General features: G+C 38.7%; 1 protein-coding gene across 3 annotated transcripts in view; it reads right to left on the minus strand.

The window, feature by feature from the left end:
* spata20 (spermatogenesis associated 20) overlaps positions 1-16857 on the minus strand; it is a 46305-nt gene that overhangs the window by 16818 nt on the left and 12630 nt on the right. For all 3 annotated transcript variants that reach the window (XM_086141016.1, XM_086141015.1, XM_086141013.1), the window contains 4 exons: positions 15807-15975; positions 10790-10998; positions 3857-4056; positions 2441-2521 (listed from right to left, as the gene is read on the minus strand). In XM_086141016.1, coding sequence (XP_085997142.1) covers positions 2441-2521; positions 3857-4056; positions 10790-10998; positions 15807-15975 — 659 coding nt within the window. The remainder of the gene's footprint in view (positions 1-2440; positions 2522-3856; positions 4057-10789; positions 10999-15806; positions 15976-16857) is intronic.

Genomic DNA, 16857 nt, shown 5'->3' on the forward strand with positions numbered 1-16857 from the left:
TGGTGAAAATGATCTGTGGAACTATAGTCCAGCTGACAGCAATCCAGTGACACCTTTCACTCTGGTTAAAATTTATAATCACGAAATGAGATACTGCAACACTGATGATCATTACTAGAGGAAAATCCATTGAGAGTGTTGTGGTTACAGCAGCAACTTTTTGTGGACAGAGACCGCAGGCATGCCAGTGGTGATGGCTCCAACAAGGTTAGAACTTTGAACACCGCTATTGTTGACTGCCTCTGCACTGAGCCATCAGTCCAGTATGCTGGCTGAACTGGAGAGCCTTTACATAGATTGAGTGGAAGCTCTCAAGTCCATAGTTCTTTGCTGACGGACGTTTATTCTATTTTGCTATTTCACATGTAACCTTTGAAATACAATAGTGGGCAGGGAGCAGTAACTGTCAAAAGCAGAGTTTGGAACCTCTAAAATAGTGTCTTACAGCGACTGATATCATGCTTTGAAAATCTCATTTATAAAAAAAGTTTGGCAAGCTCCTTTTATTTAAACGTGTTACTCAAAAGTAGGAGGTAATTTCAAATAAATGTTAAATGCATCGTGGTCCCATTATCTCTAGCTTGGAAGGATACATTATAATGCACTGCAGGAGCTTTGCTCTATGGAGGGTTTTCATTTTCCAGATATCATTCCAATTCAAATTTAAACATCCACTTAAATAGTCTCATTCACAAACTGTTCATATCGTTACAGATATGCCTCAGATATATGAGAACCACTTAAATAAATAAACCCTCGTTACACTATTTTCACCATGTCTCAGCCCAAATAGATATCAGTGTTTGGGTATAACAATTGCTAATCTATGAATGATTATTACTGTGCAACCTCTTCAATATTTGTGTTTTTTAACCCATTCTTTCTACACCTTGAATCAACTAAATTGTGGTCATTTTCATATTGATACATATAAAGGGTAATTTATTGTAAATATTAGCATAACATTCCTCTTTAATACACAATTTGTAATATGATTCCAAAAATATGCAAACCATATTTTGTTACTCAAATGTCTGTATTTAATATTAGATTCTATTAAGTATGCAATACATAGTCTAATTTTTATTCCTGGTATTTTCCTCTACGTTTTTCAACTTTAATTTCACAGAAGTAAGTAGTATATTGCTAAATTCTGCCCTGGGGCAAATAAAGTTTCTTAAGTTTTGATATGGGGGACATCCAATAACTTAATCTCCAACCAGTTTAAGGTAAATTTAACCTGGCCCGTCTCCTTCATACCTACCCTCTCTCTGATCCTTTTTTAAACTTCTTGGGCAGAACAGTGTCCAGTCAAAGACTGCCACGGCCACTGACTGGGTGTGATAAGTACACGCGGTGTATTCCTTTTAATAATAGATCCATACTGATAATGGCTCTGTCTCTCCACTGGGCTCTAGATGGCCTGATGTTACTGCAGCCACTGACTGATCCGGCACAGCTCATTTATATTTCAACAGATCCGTGGTCTATATGTATGCCCAGTGTGTGTTTGTGTATATATGTGTGTACTATATTACTATTAGCATCTAGCGAAATCACCAAAATCCACTGATTGACTTAATGACTCCATCTGCAAGTAAAAGAAGTCTGCCTAACAGCATCTCGCTAGAATTTGGTTCAAAAAGATATCTAATATCTGGTGATTCCCTTGATTGAACTCTTGCTCCACTGAAGATTATGTGCAGAGATCATATTAATTCACTATGTTATCATCTCATGGGACAGATATAAAATAAATGCTGAACTATATCATCCAGGAGCCACTTAATGCTTTGACCTGATCTTTCAGTTGCAGCTATTGTGTCGTCCGTACTCTCGGCATGAGAGGGAATACATGTAACTGTAGAAACCGCAAGTCTTGGTTGAGGAAAGGCAGAGCATTTTATTGAAGTTCAAGGCTAAAACTCAGGAAGAATATGGCCAAAAGAAACATGAATTCAGGACGTACTGAATGAATGTTGGTCTGAATCATACAGAGAGCTGTCCCACTCGTGAAGAGCAGGATCAGTTGTGAGACAAAAGCAGCTAGTTTTGTTTTTGTTCAATACTGACTAATATCTGTATCTGCTTGGTAATGAAAATTTCCATGGCAGATACACAATAGAAATTAATATACTGGTAATAATAGATACACATAAATTAGTAAGTCTGCAGCATGGTAGGCAATGCAATTTTTTTTTTGTTTGCTTGTTATTTTTTGATTCTGTTTTTTACACATGCACACACACTCACACACTTTCAAAACACATTTTGAACAGTATACATAGAGGAGGTGAGTATTACTGCCTCAGTTACAGTTCTTGATTATGGCTTAGTGTTCTTTTGAGGCTTTTTTATGTATTACCACTATCTAAGTTAGAGTGAATCAAATCTTTGGCCTGTTGCAGCGCGTTTCCCCCAAATGCTCTAAAATACTGACCTTATGCGGTAGGAAGAGAGCGTTGACTGCTGCCAGGAGATCTGTGGTATCTGCGGCATCCTTTTGTCCACAGATCACAATCTGGAGAGGCAGGAGAAGAAGGTGAGTGGGGGGGGGGTGGAAAGGAGGGAAATAAAGGAGGGAATAAGAGTGATAACAAAGATTATGAACAAAGTGTAACAAGAGGGGAGAGGTGGTGCATGAGGAGGAGGGGGGGAGAAAGAAAGCTACAGGGGTCAGCACTGTATTTGTAGCAGTAATAAGGGAGGCAGGTGTTTCTTCTGGGACCGTCTCAACTCACCTTGCCTCTGAGCTTGTTACCCTCGCCCTGAAGCCCTGACTCATCCTCCTCAGGGCACAAGTGATGGAAAGAAACTGTCCCTCTCCGCTTGTTCTCTATCCCTGCGATACCTTAGCTGTCTCTCTCTCATTGTACTGCTTTCAGTTTCGAAGTTTCTTACGGGGACGGAGACTCCTGATGCCAGATGTCAGTAGTTTCGGGGTGAATTAGATTCTCAGTATTTCAAAACTGATTATATAACTGAGACTGAGTGGTTCAAATAACCCATTAAAGGCATGACGCTTCTTAAAATTTGGTGGTGGGGGTTCAAGAATATGTGTATCTGCGGATTAAGTGAGCCTTTATATACGAAGCCTTGATCGAGCCTGTGTCCTTGGATAACCTAATTCCGTTGAAATAAAAAAATGATTTCCAGACATATTAGTTGCTTCTATGAAGAGATCTTGGTCAGCAGTTTTATCAAAACAGTTAAAAGCACATGGTCTCCTCTTACATGGGGGATTTTCATAAGAAATACAGTGGTCACAGTGGGGAAAAAAGAAAATCTCTAAATGATTCAACGGTAACGCTGTCATAAAAAATTACACAAAAAAAAAAAAAAACAATGCAACTTCTATGGGGATGGTGCCTCATTCTCATGGCAAGTGTTTGAAAATGGATTCCTGACTTTTTTATTGGTTATGGATAAGTTCTACAATTCCCTTTTGTTTGTAGAAACAACTGTTCCAGGTGGGCTGACACATATAGCCAGGGAAATACACCCACTCACGCAGGTGGTCATAGGTCCAGGTGAAACTATAAGTTTCACTAGAGTCACTGTCCCGAGAAACTTATTAACTATTTCACTCTTTAAAGACTTGTGTCATCTCTATATTTATTTATTATCTTTAATCCAAAATATTCCAGTTACTTGAATAGCCCTGGTGTCACTTGAGGTTGTTTTGTTGTATTTTTCAAATACATTCAATTAAATCCAACATTAAAATGAAAATAAAGAAAATAAAGTTTCAAACTGCAGTCTTGAATGCAAATGAAGAGTTTCTTGGGTGTGTTTCGGATTTGCCTATCAATTCCTGCATGTGTGTGTGAGCCATAAAGATGGAAGGGGTGCACACCTGCTTCAGAGTATAGTGCTGAGCCATAAGAGCCCGGACCATTTCAGGCAAGGCTATGGGGACTCTGGTCAGCCGGTCAGAGAAGGCGGCCAGCAGCCGCAGGGATTTCTCGAGCCATTCCTGCCTTCCAGTGTAGTGGGAGAGTCGCAGGAGACTAGAGGCTGACACTGAGTTAGCACTGGGTTCGGCCCCGTCCTGATCTGAAAAATGCATCAAAACATGTGCAGAGTGAATAAAGAGGGATTCGACATTGTGCAAGTAAAAGGAAGTGTAATGCCGATATATGCAAATACAATGAGCTGCAACCCTAGGGTGGGTTACAGATTTTGTGAGGGGCACCAAAAATATTTCTCATTAAAACACATTAACATCTATTCACAATTCAGCCATTTAAAGGAGCTGGATTGACTTATAAGGGCACATGGTTTCACATAGTTCTACCAAACCCAGCCGACGGCCAATTAAAATACAAGCTCAGTTAGGAAACAGGAGCAGACCCAGAAACTGAGCATTCACTATTTGATTTATATATTAATTGAAAATGTATTATACTAATAGGGAGAAAATGAAAACAATAGCAATTCACCTCCTATTAAATGCATTTACTTCACAAGGGGTGTTTTGAGGATGGACATCTGGCAGTTGCTGGCAATAGACAACATCTGATGTTGAATTGTCTTGACCAAAATTCATTTTAACAGTTATTATAGGAGGAATTCCAGAGAAACAAAACTGCTTTTTGATATGATCTGGTCTCTACCAACCCCTGGGATATTACTTACTCCTGTCTCCTTCTGTTCACCAGGAAGTATTAAGATTTTCTAAGGAACATTTTCCAGGACATTTTCATCAACCATCTCGGGTTGAGGCAATGTCTTCCTCTCACCTACTGCTAAAGTCATTCATTTATTTTCAGGTATATTTTTCAAATACATTCATTTTATCTTGTCAAAATTGAGACACATTTCCTGATAATTTCTTGGCAACTTTGACAAGTTACTTGATAATTCAGAATAAAAATTTTAAATCATGTAAATAAAATCTTTTGGACAATATAAGGGGGTAGAAATATAAAAAAGGTAAAAATATCAAAATGAAAAATAACACCTAAATCAGAGGTATAATATACACAAAATATACACAAAATATACACTCCTATTCATGCTATAAAACCATTTCAGTCTCAATGTGTGATGTGATGCTGACCAACAAAAGATCTACTTTCTTTGCCCTGTCAAGTAAATGGTTTATATCTTTTATCAGCGTGCACTGAGCGCCTCAGGGTCATCTTCTCATGACCTATGACCTCATTGTATCTCTGTAACGGTTGTGTAAGCATGATTATACGTACATGGGCGTGTGTGTATGTGTGTGTTTTTCTGATAAGTAATTTTCTAACCAAATTGAATCTTTAGTTCGATACACAAAGACGGATGGATGAAGGGTATACTATATTCACACACATTTATATGTTACTGCAACATCTGGTAAAATATGTTCGATTAAGTAGGGACAAAAAGACTAATTTATTTTAATAACATTAGCCATGTCAAGAGCCAGTGTCTAGTTTTAGAACATGAAACGTTTAAACATACTTGAGTTCAGCCCATTTTTTTATCCAAACCATAAACTACAAGACCTTGAACAGGCCTGAAAGACTTTCTGAAGTCCTTAACTCTCCTAATAATATCTTTGTAATGAGTCATGTAGAGAAACTATTTGTTTTTAGAATTTTTCCCACCCTCTTTAGAGTGTATAACAGCATAATTTAAATTATTTTTTATGTGCCACATACCACTATGTAGTATTACACTGAAACAAGACACAGATGCTGAGTGATGCCTGTTTTTCTACATTTCCCATACAGTATATCTCTTCTCTAAGAGCCCTGTGAAAAAGGTCTGACACACACACATACATACGCACAAACATTAAGCTGTGACAACTTTTAACACAAAAAACCTTTACTGTGACGAATCGCGCTGGGATTCCTATGAACAAAACAGATTAACGGCATTCTGGGTTGATGGAAAAGTTCAAACATACAAACACTCACAGCCTGAAACCTCCCTGACACTTTCAGTTTTCAAAAGTACACAATGACTGACAGTTCTGACCCGGAGCGACTTCAAGATGATACTTTGAATGTTTGTGGCATATGTCGACGGGGAAATCCTCTAAAGCGCGGTTTGGGAGCAAAGTAGTCCATACTGAAATCTAATACGCAAATAATCACAAGAGATTTTAAAATCCATTTGCATATTGTATATTCAAAGTAACTTGCATACGAGAACCAATGCACCATATTTGCTCTTCTCTTAAAGAAGAAACAGGGGAAATGTGACAACTAAGTAAAATCCAAAGGGGGTATGTTGGGGTAATCTGTCTTGCAGAGACGCTGCTGGGACAGGCGAACACACTGCCACGACTGTTGCGTCACTAATGGACTTCAACTCAGCACAGTGCCGCCTCCGTAATGGCAAAGTCAATCCTCTCAGATGAGAAACCTCTCACATGTCAGCTCCAATAAACATACAGATGCAGGTGTGGAAACACACAGGGACGGGCACATACACACAAGCCAGCTCATACATGCAACAATCATCTCGGATCTGTCAGCCGCTCAAAACAAGAATAAGTATTAGCTTTATTCCCAGGATCCCAACCCATCTGTGGTGTCTTGCTCTCATCTGAACTATTTACATTAAGCTATCTGTCTAACGCACAGGAGCAGGTATGTTTACATGTGTTCTGTCAAATACAGAGCTTTATCAAAACTGACAATCTTCCAGAGGGGATTGTCAAGGTGAAGGTTTAGTTTCAAATGCAGAGATTAACAATTCAAAATTAGGCAAATTTCATGCTTGCATACTAATTTGCAACACAATAAACAAGAAACAAATATGAATGAGTCAATCTGACAATGTCGTTGAAAAAAATCAGGAATGTACCTCGACAGGCACTTTTGGATTGTTTAATTCATGCACTTTAGAAGACAGATGAGGACAACAGACACTCCCTCGTTGCTTTAAGCTGAGTGGCACTGTTTAAAAAACAGACTGAGTGAATTCTTTAAATCTTAAACGTGAGAAGAAAAGCATTTAAATGAACGGTTGCTATCGGAGAGGCAGGAGAGTGAAAAAAACTGGAGCAGCACACAACTCGACCCCATACAGGAAACTTTTGTCTGACAGATCAAAAGTAAATCTCTGCTGGTCTACAAGGTGACAGTTTCTGTGAGCTGCAAGCCGGCAGCCGGGGGCCGACTGGCAGCTGACAAGGGGCTGCAGTACCTGTTAAGGCAAGATATTTATGTCATGTTCGAAAATTCTTCGGGGGAAAAGACTCTCCTCTGGCCTATGATATTGTGAGGTGGTTTGGACCGTCTGGATTAAACTACTGACTGGAATATTAGACAAAATGACACTGAAAAATGAAAGAGAAAAATAGATCATTCTTGACTAATATAACTAACCTCAACAAATTCCCTTCAAGTCTTGCTTTCTCAAAAGTACCTACACTGGCTTTGTTTAAACTCATATATAATCTCTACTGTTTACAGTGTACAGTGTAAGTTCACCAATCCCTGCTGACACTGGACAAAAAGAAAGGCTCGGTCTGAAAGATGGCCGGTCGATGAAAGGTCTGGCACCAAGAAACAACCAGTCACTCTCCTATTCAGACCCGCACCATGTTAGAATGGAAAGAGGGCATTGATATTACAAGAAAGACCATGACAAGTACCCGATACATGTAAGGTCTCGGTTATTCAGCTTCCTTCATTTGATAACGAGGCGTTATCATCTCACACCCGTGATTCCACACTTTGTTCAAATGCAAAGATAAAGGAAAATAAAGAAGCACCTACTTAGGGCTCTAAAATGAGGTCTGTGCTTTTAGTCTCTCATGATGAGTGGAGGAAGCTCATCTCTTTAAAATCTTTTTGAAGGAAATATCACAAAAAAAGATATTGCCTGCCACCATTCAGTTAATTTCCGTTGGCTATGATGGGGTTTTATCCAAAGATGTTTGGTCATTTATTTATTTATGTATAATTGCAGATTGGCATTTGAGGGCTCAAAGAAACAGGTAAATTGAAAATGCAATGTTGTCTTCAAAATCTGTCAACACTAAACTTGGAGAGGATTCAAAGATGATGTGCTATGATTCAATAAGTGTGTGTGTGAGTGTGTGTAAATAATAGTAATGAGGCCAATGAAAGGACAGAGTAAAGAGTGATACAAAAGCGCCAACTGCTGTCATAATGCAATGCCTCTGCTATGTGCCTCTGTTCATGAATTGAAAGAGAAAAGTGTTTGTGCAGAAACATCATCATGTAATATTGAAGTCTCATATATGAAAATAAAACATCAGCTCACTGTGTGAAAAAACTACACTCTTAATATGTGAAAAAAATAAAAAGAGGTCAAAGGAAAAGATTTAAGGGCTATAAAGCACATGGCATAAAAATACAGTGAGAGAATGAGATCCCTGAAAATACTGCAAGTGTAAGACAAGAAGCAGAAAGTAGATTTACGATTCCCAGTGTGCTCTGTGAAGCCTCCTTCAAACTGTCAAAGGCAGATGGATGGAGACCCAAGACGGAGACAGATTTGACAGCTCTGATGTTCAAAGTAACAGGGGAGCAGAGCCTCAGTCTTACAGTATTTTATCGTTCAACGCGAGTGAGAGGGTTGCACTGCACTGGATTAGGGCTTGGAATCTCACAATAACACAAGATTTGAGTGTGATAAAAAAATATCCCTCTGTTGGTGCATTTTTAAACATCAACTTTTCCGATTTACTATCATAAAAATATAATATAATGATCTTAAGCCCATAGTTTACATGTTTACATGTTTTATCTACAGATTAATTTACACACCCATTGCAAAACTACAGTAAAACTTTTGCAATAGTGACGGTCTAGACACAAATCCTGCATGATTAGTAAAATAAGTGTTTTGAAACCTTTGAAAAAAGTGGAAAATTTGAACTTGGATCCCAACTTCATTGCTTGGTTTCTAACCAAAGGGGGTGGTGTAAACAAAATCAAATGCCCGAGAAAATAAATAAATAAATAAAATCAACATAAGATTCGACTAGGCTTCCACAATTTCCCATTGTGGAAATAAAGGGTTATTATATCTTATACTGAATGCTGGCAATTATGCTAAATGTTGCACTTTGGGCTTCTTAACTTTCTATCTATCTCTGTTCTCGTCACCTTGAAAGCACCCATTGGAAAAAGCTGGAGGCAGAGTCCTGCATGGACAAGCTGCCCCAATGTCAAAATATGCAGAAAGTTATAAATCCTCTTCCAGGAGATCGTGGTGCAGAGAATTAGATGTTAAATTTCCAATTATTGACTTTTCTGCATGCAGAAATACTCGTTCAAAAGAGTATGACAATGCATCAAAGAATCAATGTCTTCTCTTGCCTCTTGTGAATGGAGGACGTCAATATTCCTCAACTTTCCACTTTAATCCTGACTACCTATTCATCAATGTATCGCTCCTTCCATCTATGCTTTTTTCCCTCCTCGCCAACGACAAAAGTGTAGCCATGAAAGTGAAAGCATTACTACAACAGCTAAGCTCTGTACCAATCAATAGGTTGAAGTACAAGGCTTGGCAAAAATAGTTAGATTGATAGGTAAAGAGATGAAAGCTTGCACATATTCTGTATAACTTCTACTGTGTCCCTTCAAATTACGTATTTGCTTGTACTAAGTTGATAACGGCATTCCTCAAACCCATTCATTAGTCATCATCTGAACAAGTTCCCTTACTTGTCTAAGACAGAGGAATGCTGCTGCAGTGCAAGTAAGCACATCTTTGTCCAATAGTGCTTCCCAGGTGAATCTCTCTTACACCATCAAGTGTCAGCATTTGAACTTGTGTATTTTCTCTTTTTAAAAAAAAGAGATGTGACAATGACGGTCTATTAGTCCCTTTATGTGCCAAAAAAATTAAATTACCTGCATGTTTTAAACATTGGAATGTCAATGTTAGGGTCTTTCAAAGGCTGTAGACATGGCACTTGCATTATGACAATGTGATCAGTGAAAGAAGCAAATGCAAAAACATACTGCCAAAAAATTGCCTTCACGGTCACCCTTGACCGGACAAACACGTCTTTGACTGTGATTCATGCTCAATGAAAATCAGCAAAGTCATTGTGTACGTTTACATCCTAAAAATCATCTTTTGACACTGAGAAACACCAATAAATCTGCAGAACCATAATCCAACTCCGCTTTTAACGACTGCACTTCTCCACTTTTATCAGAAGTGCAAGTACAGTAAATCTGTACATGTATGCCTTCCTTTGCCACTGTTGCCATTGTTGAGCAAGGTGTAAGATCCATTGAGGGGGAAACTACACTGCTCTATGAAATCTCTCCTTTTCTGATTTGTAACTGATAAATAAAAAAATAAATTCTCACTGCTGAGGTGACTTAGGAAAATATAACACATATACATCTATATGCAAAGATCTGAAAAGTTCCATGGCGAATTTTGTCTTATGGCTCTGAGTTCAAAGAAAGAGGGGGTTCCAAACTGAATTTTTGCAAAACTGATTACTTGTCTTTGAAATGATGTCTACTGTTCCACCTCATGGGACGTCCTTAAAAATCCTGATCAAGTGTTCTCTAGAAAGGAGACGTTTACTCAAGAAAATCACTTTCAAGAAGTATATAAAAAGGGTATATATGAACAGTAGCTAAATCATATGTTCAGTGATTATATAGTAAGGGATATATTTTACGGGTTGGCAAATCGCAGAAAATTTGAAGCTTTCAAGTTAACTGAAGGAGGCCTGAGATCTTTTTTTTTCTGTCAGGAAACCCACACAATCTCAAATATAATACAAGGTTTTGGTATCTGTCTCCCACATGTGAAATGAGATCACCGGTTATATGTATCTCACCTTCTTTAAGCTGCAGCAGTACCGTGCTGTCACTACGATCACTGCAAAAGTATCCTCCGCCCTGCTCATCCCAGAGCAGCATGTCTTGCCTGAGCTGCAGTTCTTCAGCCCATTGCAGCCACTCCGTCTGAAGCGTAGCCTCATAGAGGTCCAGCAAGCCACAAATGATGAAGGCATAATCATCCAGAAAGCCGGGAATAGGCGGTGATCTTGAGAAAACACAGGAAGGGAGGAAAATTAAAAACAGATGGTGAAAAAGATCAGGAATTAGGACTTTTTTCATTAAGAATTTATTGATAGATCAATGCCAGATATGTCGAGAGATGTTAATGTTGGTGAACTAGTTCAGTTCCTTATTCCCCACTCATTATTATTTCTGTCAAGACTGTTGAAAACCTCATAAAAGCACAACTACAAAGAGGAATAATTTGGGACAGCGCAGGACTGCATATAAAAAAACAACAGGTTGAGTACAGTCGTCGCAAGAATTTTTTTTTTTTTCAAAATGTGAAATTGCACATCATTTCAGGCCTTGGCACAGCAGAATTCTGAGACCCTGTTAGCATAATGTACATGCACATACCAATGTACAAATAGTCACTGAAGTTCAAAGTGTTGGACTTGAAATATAACACTCCTAGCATTTGTGCCAATACTAGCTTCATGTGCTTCTTGCTTTGGTTCCATTCACATAATTATGACCCTCAGTGTCACAGTCTTCCAATTCTGCCCTTTCCTTTCAAAACCTGCTGTCTTTTGCCAAAACTCAATAGTTTTCCCTCACCCCATCCATACTCCCAGTAATACCGCCACATCCTAGAACCAGACCAGGCACCGGCACCGAATTCTGTTTCCCGTTCCCACAATAACACCGAGTCTGGGTGAGTGCATTGGGACGAAAGCTGACAGGAAGCCAGATAGCAGTGTGTCAGAAAAGGATGGCGGACAGACTCATGGAGACAGTGAGGCCTGGCTAAGAGGCTGAAAACAGGACTTTGGAGGGCATGAGAGGAAGCATACTTTGAGCCGCCACTAAGTGTGAGGAGTCACAGCCCAGACAACCTAATGGGTCATGACTCCATTGAAGAGTGCAAGCACTCTTGTAATAGGCAGATGAAGGCCAACGGTAAAAAAATACTACACAATTTTCCTTTTTTCTTTCCTTCTTTTTTCAATTTACTTTTGACATCATCATTTAGAGTTAAAAAACATGAAAATTACAATATTCAGTAGCCTTTTCCCCTATTACTGGCATTTAAAATCTGCTGAGATCAAATGAAAGGTACATGAAGCAAAAATATTATCAGTGATTTCCCAGCAAGATAAAAACAATATATACTTCTTTTTAAAGGCAATTTTTATTTAAACATTTACAACAGTTTTTACAACTGTTTTGAACCTTCAATCACTAGTTTTGTAGAGTAAATGTTTCTGAATTTTCTGCCGAATTAATAGTAGTTTGTTTAAATGTTTCCAAACACTGAAATGTTGTCTAAATCTGGGAATATACATTGACTTGCCATAGCTTTAAAAAGAATACTGTTATCTGTATTTTAAGCCTCATACCCCAAAACTGCATCACAGTGGCATTTAGTTAATAGAACATCCCCTTTTCACATAAGTTGCATGTCAAGATGCCAGACAGCTCAATGCAAGCATGACAATCTGAGACAAGTCCTCAAGAGTCCTCACTGACACACAGAGATGAAGATGTAAAAAGCCTTTTATAAACCCTTTCAACTGGTGATGTGAACGGAGTCACTTCTCTGAGAGCAAAGATAGAACACATTGTCGGTCACCGGTATCACAACACTTACGTTTTACAATAATAGCTGCAGAATGGTTACCTCGTACATTGACTCTTAGCCGAATGGTGAGTCTTAAAGAGGAGAAACTTGTCTGTTGCATAAATGTCAGCGGGCGTCATCGGTCTTACAGGAGCTAAGACCTTTTAAATCGAGGATTATTAATTGAGCTTGATCTTGCTCCAGAGTACGATGTGAAAGAACTTAACTATGTGTGTATTTTGAAAAGAACAAATGATTATTATAAGGGAAAAATAATAAATAAATTAGATCACAGCAAACAGCTCCCACGAAAATGGGCCATGAAGTAAAACACAATGTAGAAAAGCAGGTAATAAAAATTTAAATGAGAAGAAAATAGGATTTTCCCACTATGTAGAGTCTGCACATTCATCTCCTGAAATGGGAACCTATTTATATTCACTTAAAACATAATTTGAGTTTAAGATCTTTTAATGCAGGTTTAGAATATTAATGTGCGAGCATTAACCGGAGGAAAAGAATGGTGGGAAATGAGCATACAATTTAAAGAGTGGAAATTTCTCTTTCAAAGTGTAAAAACTTAAAACAGTTAAGGTAGTTTTCCTGATTACACAAAAATAGTCAGTGAATATGGGGTCAGGGGTCGCCACAGCGAATCCCCCCTCTCCATCTAACCTTATTTTCTGTATCTTCCTCTCTCACACCAACTAACTTCTTATCCTCTCTCACTACATCCATAAATCTTCTCTTTGGTCTTCACTACCCCTCCACTGAACATGACCAAACCATCTTAGTCTGGCTTCTCAGACCTTCTCTCCGAAACATCCATCTGAACAAAATTGTGTATGCAAACTGTAGAACTTCTACAGAATGCACATAAAAATTAAGTCACACTTGGCACTTTTTATTCCTGGTAAGTACAGTGCAAAGCATCACAAAAAGATTGAGTTAAACCAAAAATCAATAAGAACTCAACATCACCGGTGGCCCAATGGGGCCCTTGAATTTGCCTCACCGTTCAGCTCTAAAACCTTCCCTTTGTCCCTGAGGCCAGAAGTAAGATCCTCAGGCATCCAGTGCCTGAAAAGGCCAAAGAAAATCTACAGCATCAGCTCCTCAACACCTCAACAGTCTATTAACCCAGTTAGCCCCAGCACCTATCATTGCTCCTGGCAAATTAGTCTGCAGACCACATAATCCTGGAACTAGAATGATTTACCCATGTATGGAAAATATGCCATGCTTACAAAACAGCCCTGGTAAGCACTCTCAATGCTGACACCATCCCGAAATGGACAATTATGAATGGGAGTGAAGCTGTGGAACAAGGCCAGTGTGATTAGACACAAGTGTGTGTTCATAATGGTGTGCTTGAAAGTGTATGCATTTCATCATGCTTGTTGTGGGACCCCTGGCATAGTTTTTTTTCTGCTGATTCTGTGGCATCTCACACTCGCTCATTCACAATAACTAGGCCACAGTGGTGGCCAACAGAATTAGGACACCTGGAGCAGCAAGGAAAAATTGTCAACTCTCCAACTAGAGAGCATTGCCTTTTTACCACAGTCCGTCTACAGCTATAACCTGGAAAAAAAAACCTCAGCATCATACTCCTTCAACAAGCCTCCATAATCCGTTTAAAGTACGGCTAATCTTGTTTCAAATACGCAACATAAACGGACTGTCAGCTGGATGCACGTTTTACAATAACCAGATTGTGAACAAGCTCTCTGAATTGTTTCCCCTAATGTCTACCAGTAGTCTTGTTTCCTGCTAAAATATACAGTTAGTCCGTTTTTTCAGAGTGTAAACAAAGCATTAACACGAGTTGACATATAATTTCTTGTGCATGTATGTTGTGTTCAGATCTGACAGAGTGAATTACATAACACACAATGAATTACAATTACAAAGAAGAGCTGGTGTCAGCCTTCCTCTCCAAGAAAAGAAGAGAAAAAGCAAGGATTTACCTTTGGCATCACCTATCAATAATGATATCACAACAATATGCCTGGAGGCCTTAGTTAAGCAGGACAAACGAATACTGTCGCATGTGGATTCATAACATTTGCTTAAGAGCACACAGCCTTGTGGAAATCAGGGCATCTCCAAGGACTGTGTCACAATGACTGCCGCTTCCTCGTCAGGTTTTAAATTGATAAAACTGTAGTAAACCAGCACAAAAATCAAAATAATGTAATGACTGGTCAAACCGAACTGCCAGCACAACAACTTCTAAGTTGTGTCTTTTTGTGAAATGTAAATTTCTCAAGGACATCTTTTTTTTTTTATTTAAAACAAAAATGGGAGTCTAGAACGGTTTGATAGTGTTTCAATTAATTTTGATCAGGAAATTTACTTTATATGTGAGCAAATTGAGTTACAAGCTCAAACAAAGAACAAATTAAACTTATAAGCACAGGTATTACTGAACATCTTATTTGAGAAATAGAAAAAAAGTATGTGTAGTTCTTTCATGTCTCATGTTTTAAAAGTTAAAATATATACTACTAAAACGGCATGGAGGGCTTTTTGATAATGCTTATAACTTGTGTATTATAAATACATTTTTTAGATTTGCGAGAATGGCTGGTGAACACATTTACATGCACACACTAAAGCCTGTCCTCTCTCATCGTCCATTTGACCGCTCACTGTATATTTTGTAAATATTATATTTTATTATTTATTTGTTGTATATGTGTTGCTGTTGTGTCCAACAATGTATGTCTTTGTCCATTTAATTGCCATTTTTGACATCATGGCCGGGGGACTACGGATGAAAAATAGCCTCTTTGGCTAAATCTGGCTTTTTTACTCATGTTTTATTTATGTGTTTTATGATTTTGAAATAAACTAATTTAATAATAATTTTACCTGCTTCAGGTAAAAAAATGTCCACAGTCCGAGGCTCTAGAGACTTGGGGTAAGTGAATTATTTTTATACCATCGCTGTTACTGGATATTCCCATTGTGTTTGAGGTCAGTATTCTATCTGAACTAAGAAATGAAAAGGACTCACAGCCGCACCGTGATGTGAGCAGCAATTACCAGTGTTTTTTTATATTTGACTTCACTAGAGTACCTTATAAAATAAAATGGACGGGGATTACATATGGACAAAAACTCTCTGTTGGTCCCATGTCATCATCGCTGTCAACTTGTCCCTGTCAGGGTGACCTTATCACAGAAATATTAAGAACCAGCTCTTGAGCAAAACGCTCTCTTACATCTGCTGCACCTCCATCTGGTCTCCCCGGTAACAGGATCGTAGAATGGTCTGCCTTTCAGCATCCCACAGGTGTTCTTTAAGGAAGTTGCCGGCCTCCACTGCCCTCTCCAACAACGCCTTGTCCCCCAACACGGCTCCGACGCGAGCATAGGCTGACAGCATCAGACCTGAGGAGAGTCAAACAGACGTCATGATGACGCTGGTCGCTCCAATGTTCGGCGGGGTATATAATGACTGTTACTCAGCTTAAAATATCATGTCTGTGCTGAGTGCATCCCCACGACTTTCTGAGCAGTTATTTTTCCCGCACTTTGAAGTTTCTTCTTCCCTCTTATTCCTTCGTCATTCCCCTCACCCCCTTTTTTTTTTTTTTTTGCACGTGTTACCCTATTCCACTTTTATGTTGCGAATCAAAGCCCGTGGAGAATGCAGTCTTCAAAGCGCCGCAGCAGAGGACAGGTGATTAACAGAAGGGTTTCTTCATTAGAGAAGAGGGGTGTATTGGGTCTAATTGCAAAGTTTTTTGGATCCTAGGGCCTCATTACCACACTAACGCACTCTTGTCTTGAAATGTCAGCTCAAGGTGCAAATGTTGTGGGTGTGTGTGGTTTGTTTTTGTTGTTTTTAATTAATCACATTTGAGACAATATGATGAACAAACAATGTGGAGGAGTCCAAATTGCTATCATGCTAAAAGAACAGCAACTTCCATGATAATAATCTGCCAACACTTTCAAAGCCTGCAAAATATTTGCCTGTATTAATCTGCGCATCAGGTTTTTAATAATACCTTTCCGTTTGTTTTGTTTTTTCACTTGCACTGAGATGTAGAAGGATATTTTTTTTAATTTATACTATTCCTTGCCACATCACATTACTCACACCGAGACCAACTTTGACCCCCTACTCAATTACTTGTTGCATATCAGGCATCTCAGATTACAAAAGGAAAATGTGTAAAAACTGAGGGAGACTCAACAATGTACTTTTTGAGATTCAGAGCAACGAACGACAGAGAAACTAGTTGCATTACGAAATTAAGGAACGTC

This window comes from Fistularia commersonii, chromosome 33 (assembly GCF_037954325.1).
Source record: "Fistularia commersonii isolate RoL2024-O1a breed Wild chromosome 33, RoL_Fcom_v1.0, whole genome shotgun sequence".
Lineage (NCBI taxonomy): Eukaryota > Metazoa > Chordata > Actinopteri > Syngnathiformes > Fistulariidae > Fistularia > Fistularia commersonii.